The 12497-nt window shown below is 38.4% G+C and overlaps 1 protein-coding gene across 1 annotated transcript in view; it reads right to left on the minus strand.

Moving 5' to 3' along the window:
* LOC115215936 (uncharacterized protein C2orf50 homolog) overlaps nucleotides 1–11388 on the minus strand; it is a 64061-nt gene extending 52673 nt beyond the window's left edge. The window contains exon 1 of the mRNA XM_029785301.2: nucleotides 11238–11388. Within this exon, the coding sequence (XP_029641161.1) occupies nucleotides 11238–11269 (32 nt within the window). The 5' untranslated portion in view covers nucleotides 11270–11388. The remainder of the gene's footprint in view (nucleotides 1–11237) is intronic.
* Nucleotides 11389–12497: the final 1109 nt, after the last annotated feature.

Below are 12497 nucleotides of genomic sequence, written 5' to 3' on the forward strand. Positions count from 1 at the left end.
TCATTATAGACGTATTATAGCCATGCTATTTAGCTCCCCTTAGTTTGGGGCTGCAGGCCCAGCGGACTTTTGAGCTAATTATTTTCATATTTTCGACAAGTCTAACCTAACCTCGGCAAATCTTAAATTGTTAATGGAAATATTTTCTTACTTCAAAATTACCGTTCAAACTAATTATAATCCCTCGTCGATAAACGCTGAGTCAATGTGTGACAGTGTCAATGAGCTGCACCGAATGACACTAATATAGATTAACAGTACTATGTATTGATAGCTATTGGGGAAATATACTATTGTTAAGACATTCCTTTGTAGTCATTTATCTGAACTATTCAAAAACAAACACTATTGACGCAGCAGGATTTGACATGCAGATACAGAGTACACAACGTATAATAGGGAGTGAACGTGAAGCAATAAGTGGACTTTCATTGTGGTCACCGAAAATGCTAGAAGTAGCAGTCAAATCTCTTTCTCAACATTCGTATAATTTTAAAAATAAAGGCAGGACACAGATAGATAGATGGACAGATAGACAGACAGATAGATAGATAGATAGATAGATAGATAGATATAGATAGATAGATAGATAGATAGATAGATAGATAGACAGACAGACAGACAGACAGACAGACAGACAGACAGACAGATAGATAGATAGATAGATAGATAGATAGATAGATAGATAGATAGATCCTTTCTACGACTGACACATGAGCAAAAGATTTAACCTTTACTTGTTTCAGTCATTTGACTGGCCTGTGGCCATACTCGGGCACCACCTTCAAGGATTTTAGTACCATACATCGACCCCAAGACTAATTTTTTTCTTAAGGCTAGTACTTATTCTATCGGTCTCTTTTGACGAACTTCTATGTTACGGGGACGTGAACACACTAACACCGGTTGTCAGTGGTAGTGGAGAACAAGTGTAGGACAAAAGTCCCCACGGACAAAAGACCCACGAAGAAAAGCCCCATAGTTAAAGTGTGAAAGTGGACAAAAGCCCCTTGGACAAAAGCCCCACGGTCATATTTTTTCGTTTTTTTCACTTTTTACTTGCTTCAGTCTTTAGACTATGGCCATGCTGGAGCACCACTTTGAATTTTTAGTCGAATATATCGACGCCAGAATTTGGGGGGGGGGCACCACCTTGAAGAATTTTTAGCCAACATAACGACACAAGAATTTTTTTTTAAAGATCTTCAACCAGCGCATGAAACAGGTATGCCTAGTAGGTATCTCCACATGCTAGAAATAACAGGCAAATCTCTTCAAATTTTTTTATAACCCCCTTAGCGGTTCGGCAAAAGAGATCGATAGAATAAGTACTAGGCTTACAAAAAAAATAAGTCCTGGGGTCGATTTGCTCGACTAAAGGCGGTGCTCCAGCATGGCCGCAATCAAATGACTAAAACAAGTAAAAGAATAAAAGAATCTATCTATATCTATATTTATAGATAGATAGATAGATAGATAGATAGATAGATATACACACACTGACGCACAGATATGTACACACACATGCATACATACATATATACATACATACGTATGTATGTATGTATGTTATCACTCTCTTTATATCGACTTGATATGTAGGGACACAAATCAACACGCTGGTAAACAACCCTTGTGTGAATGATTCAAGGAAGAAGCACTGGAATGGTTTCTCCAGACTCGCAGAGTTTAAATTGGAACTGAGAACTGCATTCTAAAGAAATATGTGGTAATTACGTACTACTCCATGAGCTCATAGCTATGAGCTTCACCTTTTTCTTTACTACCCACAAGGGGCTAAACACAGAGAGGATAAACAAGAACAGACAAATGGATTAAGTCGATTACATCGACCCCAGTGCGTAACTAGTACTTAATTTATCGACCCCGAAAGTATGAAAGGCAAAGTCGACCTCGGCGGAATTTGAACTCAGAACGTAACGGCAGACGAAATACGGCCACGCATTTCGCCCGGCGTGCTAACGTTTATGCCAGCTCGCCGCCCTTTTATGAGCTTCACCTTAAAATAGTGCTTATAGCTTGAATGATATTGTGAGTTAGTGCATTGGTAATAAATGGAATGTAATACTACTGACAGTATTTGAAGTAATAAAATCTACTGACAGTATTTGAACCGTTGATCAATCAGTTTGAAGGTCTGCCTTTTAAACGACTTGGCCAACAATGTTTCTCCATATAAATAAAAACATTTATGGGAAGTGAGAACACGCGTGGCTACCCCACACAAAGGTAAAGATACAAGAAGATCATAATCAAGAACGAATTTATGTACTGAATTAAGCGAGATTGATAGTACGCAGGTGACATATATCCTGACAATACCCAGGTGTCACCTTGCAAATAGAAAAAGGTCAATGTTTAAAGTAGACAAAAAGCTAATTGATTTGATGTTTATCTCTATTTCAACTGTTTCCCGGCAACCTCTTGTATCGCTGGAAAACTAATCACCTCGTTTGCAAAGCATTGTAATCGCGATGATCTTGGAACAAGGCGAAATTGGTTCGCGACACGTCTTTTCCGTTTTATTTATTTACTAGTAGTATCGCCCGGCGTTGCCCGGGTTTGTTTCGACCCTTTAGAATTGGAATTTTTGAAACGTAAAAGTAAAAATTTTGCATTATGTAGCTTGTTATTCTCTTTAAGTGAACATTTTTCTAGTTGAAATACACCGAAAAATAGCGATACAGCAGTCAAAAAATCGTTAAAAAAATAGGGATTTTCATAGAAAAAAAGCACCTTTTTTATGTAAATAATTTTTGGCGTTAACATGGTCCGATTTGAATTTTATCTTCTACGGAAGGAAGAGCAAGCCTTCTTCTATCATACTCTCAATTTTGGTCAACTTGCGCCGCAGGGTTTCGGAGGAGATAGTGTTAGTTGAAGGCTACCAAACCTGCCATACACAGACAACTTCAACTTTATATAGAGAGAGATTTATTTACCCAGAGACGTTTAACTTATACTTCTAACATAACTGAGAGATGAATGACATCCACAACTTCTCATCTGTTCGAGTATTCACAACTGACTTTTCACATAATCTTGGACATATTTCAATCAGTAACGTCACAATTCAGATTTAACAACTGAACAACACTTTCTGATTTTAGGTACAATGCCAGCAACGTTACCCGATAACACTGACTCCTGTACTTGACTGGTACTTATTTTTATTGTTTCTGTAAGGATAAAAGACAAAGTTTACTCGGGTGGAGATTGAACTCAGAACGTAAATAACTGCAAGAAATACGCCAAAGCATTTTCTCCAACGTTCACACGATTATACCAGCCCATCTCCGCCGAGGTCGACTTTGCCTTTCAACCTCTCGGGGTCAATAAATAAAGTACCATTTTCGCACTGGGTCGATGTAATCGACTTAATCCCTTTGTCTGTCCTTGTTTGTCCCCTCTATGTTTAGCCCCTTGTGGGTAGTAAAGAAATATATGCCAGCCCATCGCCCTTAGCCAATTAAATAACACCAATTTATCTGTTTATTATTTTTCACTCCTAAGACCGCGTGCTAGCAGAATTGTTAGCACGCCGGCGAAATGCTTAGCAGTATTTCGTCTGCCGCTACGTTCTGAGTTCAAATTCCGCCGAGGTCGACTTTGCCTTTCATCCTTTCGGGGTCGATTAAATAAGTACCAGTTACGCACTGGGGTCGATGTAATTGACTTAATCCGTTTGTCTGTCCTTTGTCCTCTCTGTGTTTAGCCCCTTGTGGGTAGTAAAGAAATAGGTATTTCGTCTGTCGCTACGTTCTGAGTTCAAATTCCGCCGAGGTCGACTTTGCCTTTCATCCTTTCGGGGTCGATTAAATAAGTACCAGTTACGCACTGGGGTCGATATAATCGACTTAATCCGTTTGTCTGTCCTTTGTCCTCTCTGTGTTTAGCCCCTTGTGGGTAGTAAAGAAATAAGTATTTCGTCTGTCGCTAAGTTCTCAGTTCAAATTCCTCTGAGGTCGAATTTGCCACTCATCCTTTCTGGGTAGATAATTTAAGTACCAGTGAAACACTAGGGTCGATGTAATCGACCATATCCCCCCCCCCAAAAAAAAAATTTCAGGCCTTATTTTTTTCACCCTTATTTGAACAAAGAAATAATGTTCGGGGAAACATAACCCGGTATAAGCAGGAAGCTTATATCATGGGAAGCTGTTAATAGATCTAGTCCAGATGTGAAACGTAGGCGCCGTTTGAAATTGCTCATCAAATATTTTAGTAATCAGTACTAAATACAGGCGACTTATGTAGGAGTTACGGGTATGGTGCGGTGTACTTACAGTGTACATGATGTATTTACAACAGAATAGAATGATAGAACTAGGACGTTTCATAAAAAATGATTTTTTTTTTACTAAGGAATTCTCTCTTTACTAACGGGAAATGTTTCCTTCAAAATTACGTCTGTGTCAGCTACGCCACCAACAGCTTCCTAGATATAAGCAGTAATACGAGAAGCTTGATGGAAGGAATCTATTTAGATGAATAAGCTTTTTGGTGAATTTCGGAAGTAACTTACTGTAGCTGGATTGGTTGCGTTTATTATGGCTGTTGCACATTGTGTTGAGATGTAGGAATTTTGATTTCACAAGACATTGGATAAAGGGACATTACTAAATAATACCTCATAACATACTGATTCTCCAAATCCATTACCATCTCTATACTTATAATAACACCAGTCTTGCAACTACGGTGAAATACAGTATCTGTCGCTTCGTGACCACTTCTGGGGCGATTTCGTTTCGCTTAGCACCAAAGTATATTTTTTTAGCACTATACGTCCTTGAAGGGATTTTCCCCAGACGGAAAACCTTAGCTTTTGGCATCAGAGCTGCTTCTATTGCATAATTCAAATTTATTCTGTTTATGTGGCGCCTTTACAAACCAGCTGATAGTTTATACATTATCTGTATATACTTATTTCTTTACTACCCACAAGGGGCTAAACACAGTGGGGACAAACAAGGACAAACAAACGGATTAAGTCGATTACATCGACCCCAGTGCATAACTGGTACTTAATTTATCGACCCCGAAAGGATGAAAGGCAAAGTTGACCTCGGCGGAATTTGAACTCAGAACATAACGACAAACGAAATATGGCTACGCATTTCGCCCGGCGTGCTAACGTTTCTGCCAGCTCGCCTCCTTTTTATACGTTATCTGTATATACTTCAGACAAACGGATTCAATTTTGTCAGAAGTGACATGAGAATGTGACATTGACAATTCGCAACAACGACGAAATGCGTATCTGTCGTTCTCGTGATCAATTCTGGGAGGATTTTGTTTCGCCTAATTCCGAAGTAGATGATTTTTTTCATTTAAGGAGCTTTCCTGGACATAAAACCGCAGCTTCTGGTGTTTGGACAACACATACGTTAAGCATGCTGTATTGATAATGTTTTTACGTTCAAGCTTATTTTAAATATTTGCATTCGCCCTTCTCTTCATTAAGTGGTAAACGGTAAAATCAATAGGGTACGAGACTAAATATTTCGAAGTATATTTTTACGTCCTTTTACGTTCTGTTTTCACATCACGCCAGTGGTGACTTTTATTCCCTCCAAGGAGGATAAATAAATACCAGTAATATACTAGTGACAATTTAATTGCTCATACCTATTCCCTATACATTTGTGCCAGTGTACTAATCTAAGAAATCAATTATACCATCAAAAATATCTATTCGGTTGGTGAACGGAAGTGAAGCTAAAAGGAATAATGTCACAATTTTTACTAGGAAAAAGTCACAGGCAAAAAAGAGAAACACATTTCCTTTAAATACTATAAATAATAGTTAAAGTAATTAACCAATAATTTAAGTCGCTATTAACTAACGACATACATAACTGGTACACAATGACAACTCAGTTTATATAATAATGAATGTGTGAAAGAAATTTCTTTTTATTTAGTCTTTTGGCTGTTCTGCGTACATCACTACTGGATTAAGTACGAAATGAATTTTGCAGTAAGGTGAAAAACTTTCATCAACTAAGATTATCCCTGCTCCTTGGGCTTACTGTTTATCTGAATGTATTTAAAGGCATTATCAGCTGTGATCAAGAAGACTTGTGATGAAAAGTCTTTCCAAATATGATTATATAAACATATATTTTGTTGTTGTTGCTGTTTGTTTGTTGAGCGAAGCGGTCTTCGTCCCAGAGCTCGCAAGATCGCGCCTCTGTAGTGGGAGAAGTCCGAAACATGGTCCTTTGCCATTCGTAAGACCCGCAGAAGAGAAAGCAGGTTAACCCCCGACACCGAGAGCATCGACGGATGGATGAATGCGCATCCATGTTCAGCGGTTGCGTAGGGAGTCGGGGACAAGATACAGGAAGAAAGAGTGAGAGAAAGTTGGAACGAAGGAGTACAACAGGGGTCGCCACCACCCCTACCGGAGCCTCGTGGAGCTTTAGGTGTTTTCGCTCAATAAATACACACAACGCCCGGTCTGGGAATCGAAACCGCGATACCGCTGCCCTAACCACTGGGCCATTGCGCCTCCACTGTTGCTGTTCACAGTGTGACATTTATACAGAACTAAGTCACCCGTTTCAAGCCATCAGCCTTAAGCTGTTGTTCTCTCATACCATGGATGAATAGTATTGACATCCTGCAAAGAAATTTAATGTCACCCAGTCTCTTTATTGTGAGTGGTAAGCTTTTGGCGTTTACTACTATATTTTTGGAAGCTGTGATAGGTCAGTGGCATGTATGTAAAAGGCGGCGAACTGGCAGAAACGTTAGCACGCCGGGCGAAATGCGTAGCCGTATTTCGTCTGCCGTTACGTTCTGAGTTCAAATTCGCCGAGGTTGACTTTACCTTTCATCCTTTCGGGGTCGATAAATTAAGTACCAGCTGCGAACTGAGGTCGATGTAATCGACTTAATCCGTTTGTTTGTCCTTGTTTGTCCCCTCTGTTTTTAGCCCCTTGTGGGTAGTAAAGAAATATGTATGTATGTATGTATGTAGGTAGGTAGGTGTGTGTGTGTGTGTGTGTGTGTGTGTGTGTGTGTGTTTCTGGATCATTGTGTTTGTGTTCGTCTCCCACCACTACCTGACAACTGGTGTTGGTTAATTTACGTCCCCGTAACTAAGATGATAGCAGTAGTTCACTGTCTGAATTAGTTGATCCTTGCCGTTAACAGTTTGTAGTCTATTTATATACTCAGTATCTAATGATATTCGCAATTGACTCAACAAGTTCTTCTGTTGCGTCCCATGATTTCAACGTACCCTGAATCGGGTGGTTACATGCTATTTAATCCCATAACTTATACAGCGAAGACCTGAGAACTATGGTGACCAGAAGAGCCAGTTCCGCATACCTCAAAGCCCTGGAACTCCCGAACCAGGGATCCATTATGCAATTTTAAGTACTAAATCGCATTGTACTCTATCATCTTAATGTCACACTGGATAACGTAATTCAAAGTACAATATGTCAGAATAGTAAGATAGAACGATCAAGGCTGGATGAAATTCCTGAAATCATAGGTCTGCTTTATAAAACCTCACTTTATAAAATCTCGGATAAAAAGAACAGTTATATGCAAACCATATTTTCAATGAAACTCCACAACTGAATCCGCAGCTGGACATTCGCTAATTGGAGTCGGTCCAACTCACCAACCTAGGATGTGCAAGACACAGATGCAGTTGCAAATCTTTTGTATCTTTTATTTGTGACAGTCACTGGTCTGTGGCCATGCTTGGGCACTACCTTGAAGGTTTTAGTCAAACAAATCGCACCCAGTACTTATTTTTTAAGCCCGATATTTATTCTGTTGGTCTCTCGTGCCGAAACGATAAATTACGGGGATGTAAACAAACCAACATCGAATGTCAAACGATGGTGAGAGAGACAAACACAAGCACAAAGACGCTCGCTCATAGATTTACACAGAGACTCACACACACAAAAATATAACGATGTGTATATACACACACATACACACGCCGTCTACAAATCCATCCACAAGACATTGGTCAACCCGGAACAATAGCAGAAGACAATTGCCTAAGGTGCCACGCAGTAAGACTGAATCCAGAACCATGTGGTTGGAAAACAAACTTCCTGCAAACGAAATAATATCCTTAGTAATTACATCTATGTATTTCCGATATGTGTGCAAGAAAGTCCCGGGGTTAATGCAGAATCGCACCTCACCTTGAAAAATGTTTTTCGGATTCTTACGTTATATATATATATATATATATATATATATATATATGTGTATATCGCCATAATAGATCGGTAGCCACTACACGCATTTTTTTTCTCTCCTTGTTTTTTTCTGTGTCCCTTTCTGTAGAAGAGCGTAGGCTCGAAACGTAAAAGACTTTTCAATTTCCTGAGCGTTATACTAATACATCTGCTTGTTTTATACACCACCTGTCTTCGTCTTTTGTTTTTCTTGTGAACTCTCCATATATATATATATATATACACACATACATTTCGTTATACACATATCTATATGCTTATTGAATTTAAAATTTTGAAAACGTGATTTCTTGCATATTCGGAATCTCCGTGTTCGAAAACATAGGAATCCACTGAAAAAAAAATCGGAAAGGTATGTTTTCTTTGGAGGGAGGGTTTACTGTGCGCATGGTCTGCCGGAGAGACGGGGTGAAATTTGAAAAATTTTTGATTTGGGGGAAGGGGATGTTGAGGGAGGGGTTAAATTTGGAAAAGTTGGTTTTAAAAAAAAATTTCGAAAAAAGTTCAAAATTTTAAACTGTGGGGAGGAGGAAATTTGAAAGGGTGCTTTTTTTTTCATATTCATAATCTCCGACTACTAAATCGGAGAAACCGATTTTTTTTAAATGCGTTTTTCAAGGAGAGGTGCGACTCTGCATTAACCCCAAAATTCCAAATAATAATCGCTTCTAACATAGACGCGAAACCATACATTTTATAGAGAAACGGTCGATTATATCGACCCTAGTACGTAACGTTTTCTTAATTTTATCAACCTAAGAAGAAGGAAAGAGAAAGTTGACTGCGATGGCAAAGAGCGGAATAAATAGCGCAAGTTATTTTTTCCGATGCTCAGACGATTCTACAAATTCGCCACCCTTCAAATCCTGTGTAATTATTGTTCGCAATTTAAGCATAAGATTAAGGCAGGGGCTGGCAAAATCGTTAACCACGCCGGACAAAATTCTTAGCGACGTTTCATCCGTCTTTACGTTCTGCGTTCAATCGTCACCGAGGTTGATTTTTGCCTTCTATCCCTTTCGGGGTCGATAAAATAAGTACCAGTTGAACACTGGGATCAGTGTAATTGACTAGCCCACTCGCGCAAAATTTCAGGCCTTGTGCCTACAGTAGAAAGAATTTAAGAATGAGGCCAGAAATTTGGAGGAGCGGAAGTTTTTTTCGGTTAAATTGACCCCTGTACTTGACTAATACCTTTATAGATCTCAGAATATTGAAAGGCAAGGTTGACTTCGATGGAATTTAAACTCATAATGTTTCAAAATATTTCAAACTTTAATGATTCGGCCAACCCACCGACCTTAAAACTTCGCGTAATTATTTTCAATTTAGACATAAGGCGATTTTGCCTTTTATTCTTTCAGAATCGATAGAATAAGTACCAGTTAAACACTGGGAACTATGTAAAGGACTAGCCCCACCTCAATAAAATTTCAGACGTTGTGCCTATAGTTTAAATAATTTGGGCTATAGGCATAATTTGGACTATCGCTTTATGCCAGCAGTTTTAATGGGAAGACATTAGTCGATTAAAGCGGCCCTAGTACTTGACTGCTCACTTTATTTTACCAATCTCGGAAGGATGAAAGGCAAAGCTGGTTTTGGTGGGATTTGAACTCACAGAATAAAGGTTCAGAAAAAATACTGCAAGTCATGTTCTCCGAATCTCTAACGATTGTACCAATCCGCTACCCCGCTTAAAATTCTTCGTAATTTTGGTTTCAACTATAGGCTGAAGGCCTGAACTTTCGAGGGAGACGGTTTAGTCGAGACCAGTATTCAACAGGTACCTATTTTATCGGCTCCGAAAGGATGAAAGGCAATAACTTCGGCGGAATTTGAACTCAGAACGTAAAGACGGACGAAATGCCGCTAAGCATTTTTTGTCCGGCGTACAAACGATTCTGCCAGCTTGCTGCCTTACAAAAAGAATTTGATGTATTACTGAACACTAAATATAAATGTTAATGACAGAATCGCTAGAAAGTACCACCAAAATATATTGATTTCAAATTTTGGTTCAAGGTCAACAATTTCGGAGAAGGAACAAGTCAATTACATCGACATAGTGCATGACTGGTACTTACTTAATCGACCCCGAAGGAATGAAAGGCAAAGTCTACTCGGCGGAATTTGAACTCAGAACGTAAAAAGACAGGCGAAATACCGCTAACCGTTTTTGGGGGGTTTTTTTTCTGGCGTACAAACAATCCTGCCAGCTTGCCACCTTACGAGAGGATTCAACGTTTTGCGAAACACTAAACATTACTATTAATGATAAAATCGCAATCAAATACTACGAAAATATATTCTTTTCTACTCTTGGCACAAGACCCGAAATTTTGGGGGAGAGGGCCAGTCGATTAGATCGACCCCAGTACGCAACTGGTATTTAATTTATCAACCCCGAAAGGATGAAAGGCAAAGTTCGCCTCGGCGGAATTTGAACTCAGAACGTAAAGACAGACGAAATACCTATTTCTTTACTACCCACAAGGGGCTAAACACAGAGAGGACAAACAAGGACAGACAAACGGATTAAGTCGATTATATGGACCCCCAGTGCGTAACAGGTACGTATTTAATCGACCCCGAAAGGATGAAAGGCAAAGTCGACCTCGGAGGAATTTGAACTCAGAACGTAATGACAGACGAAATACCTATTTCTTTACTACCCCTAAGGGGCTAAACACAGAGAGGTTAAACAAGGACAGACAAACGGATTAAGTCGATTATATCGACCCCAGTGCGTAACTGGTCCTTAATTTATCGACCCCGAAAGGATGAAAAGCAAAGTCGACCTCGGCGGAATTTGAACTCAGAACGTAGCGGCAGAGGAAATACCGCAAAGCATTTAGCCCGGCGTGCTAACGTTTCTGCCAGCTCGCCGCCTTACCACGAAAATATTTTGACAAAATAAATTTTTTTTTTTAAACTGATTTAAAAAAAAGTAATTTAAAGATGATTTCATACTTGCGTGACGGTTTGAAACTGTAAGTGGCCATCTCATAATCCCTTAATGCAATTCTTCCTTACTAGATAACTGTCGCAATATCAAGGAACCATCAGATTTATCCGTAATGTGAGACTACACCTTGTTCACTGAAAAAACAACTCTGCCGCTTTAACTAGACTTCTCTTTTTCTTTTTTCTTTTTTCCTTTCCTTATTTTTTTCTCTTTTTCTTTGTTCAAATAATGTATGCTGTTACGGTTTTCTCCAAATCAATTCGATTATGCGGAAGCGATAAAGCAGAAGGTGGATTATCCAGATCAAAGCAGGCTATTTTAAACCAATAAATCTTTCTTCAGTCAGTTCATAAATTATTTTCTTTGTATTATTATTATTATTATTATTATTATTATTATTATTGTTATTATTATTATTGTTGTTGTTGTTGTTGTTGTTGTTGTTGTTGTTGTTTTCATTGATTTCGCCTGGATTTTTTCTTTTTTTTATTACAGATAGATCATTCTTTTGTTATTTTGTATGCTGTGTGTGATCCATATAGAGCTTTATAGTCTGAGAAAGTAGTAATGTTCTACTATATCCTCGGTGCTGAGTCTTTTTAGGTATGCGACAATTAAATACTCAACTCAGTCTGGAGTTAATTTTTTTTTTCTTTAGTAACCAGTGGAGCGGAAACTAAGTTTTACATTTTTATATTTATGACAATCTAATATTTGTAAGTACAGGGCTTAACACAAATATACTGGGGTTTTTTTCTGGTTTTATATGTGTGTGTACATCTATCTACTTTCTCTCTCCCTCTCTGTCTCTGCCTCTCTTTCCCATTCTCTATCTCTCTTTCTTTCTCTCTCTCCTTCTATCTCTCCACAGTATGTATGTATGTATGTATGTATGTATGTATGTATGTATGTATGTATGTATGTATGAAAATATAAATAGAAAGATAGATGTTATGTATTATAAAACTTAGAAATTTATGAGTGTGTGTATATATTCAATATTCATATATATATATATGTGTGTGGGTGTAGGTGTGGGTGTGGATAAAAGTGTGTATATATATATATATATATAATAATACTGATCAGTCCGAGATGTATTGTTAATGGTAAATGTTTTTGATTTTCACTCTCAATAAATTTATCCCTTTTTTTGTGCCCCTAGCACTTGGCATCCTTATTTAGGACCCCTTAATTATATTTCTATATGAATAATATTTTGTCTAATGACTAATTCGTCTTTTGTGCTGGGCCACTGGTAGTAA

The sequence above is a fragment of the Octopus sinensis genome, linkage group LG9, assembly GCF_006345805.1.
Source record: "Octopus sinensis linkage group LG9, ASM634580v1, whole genome shotgun sequence".
NCBI classification, from domain to species: Eukaryota; Metazoa; Mollusca; class Cephalopoda; order Octopoda; family Octopodidae; genus Octopus; species Octopus sinensis.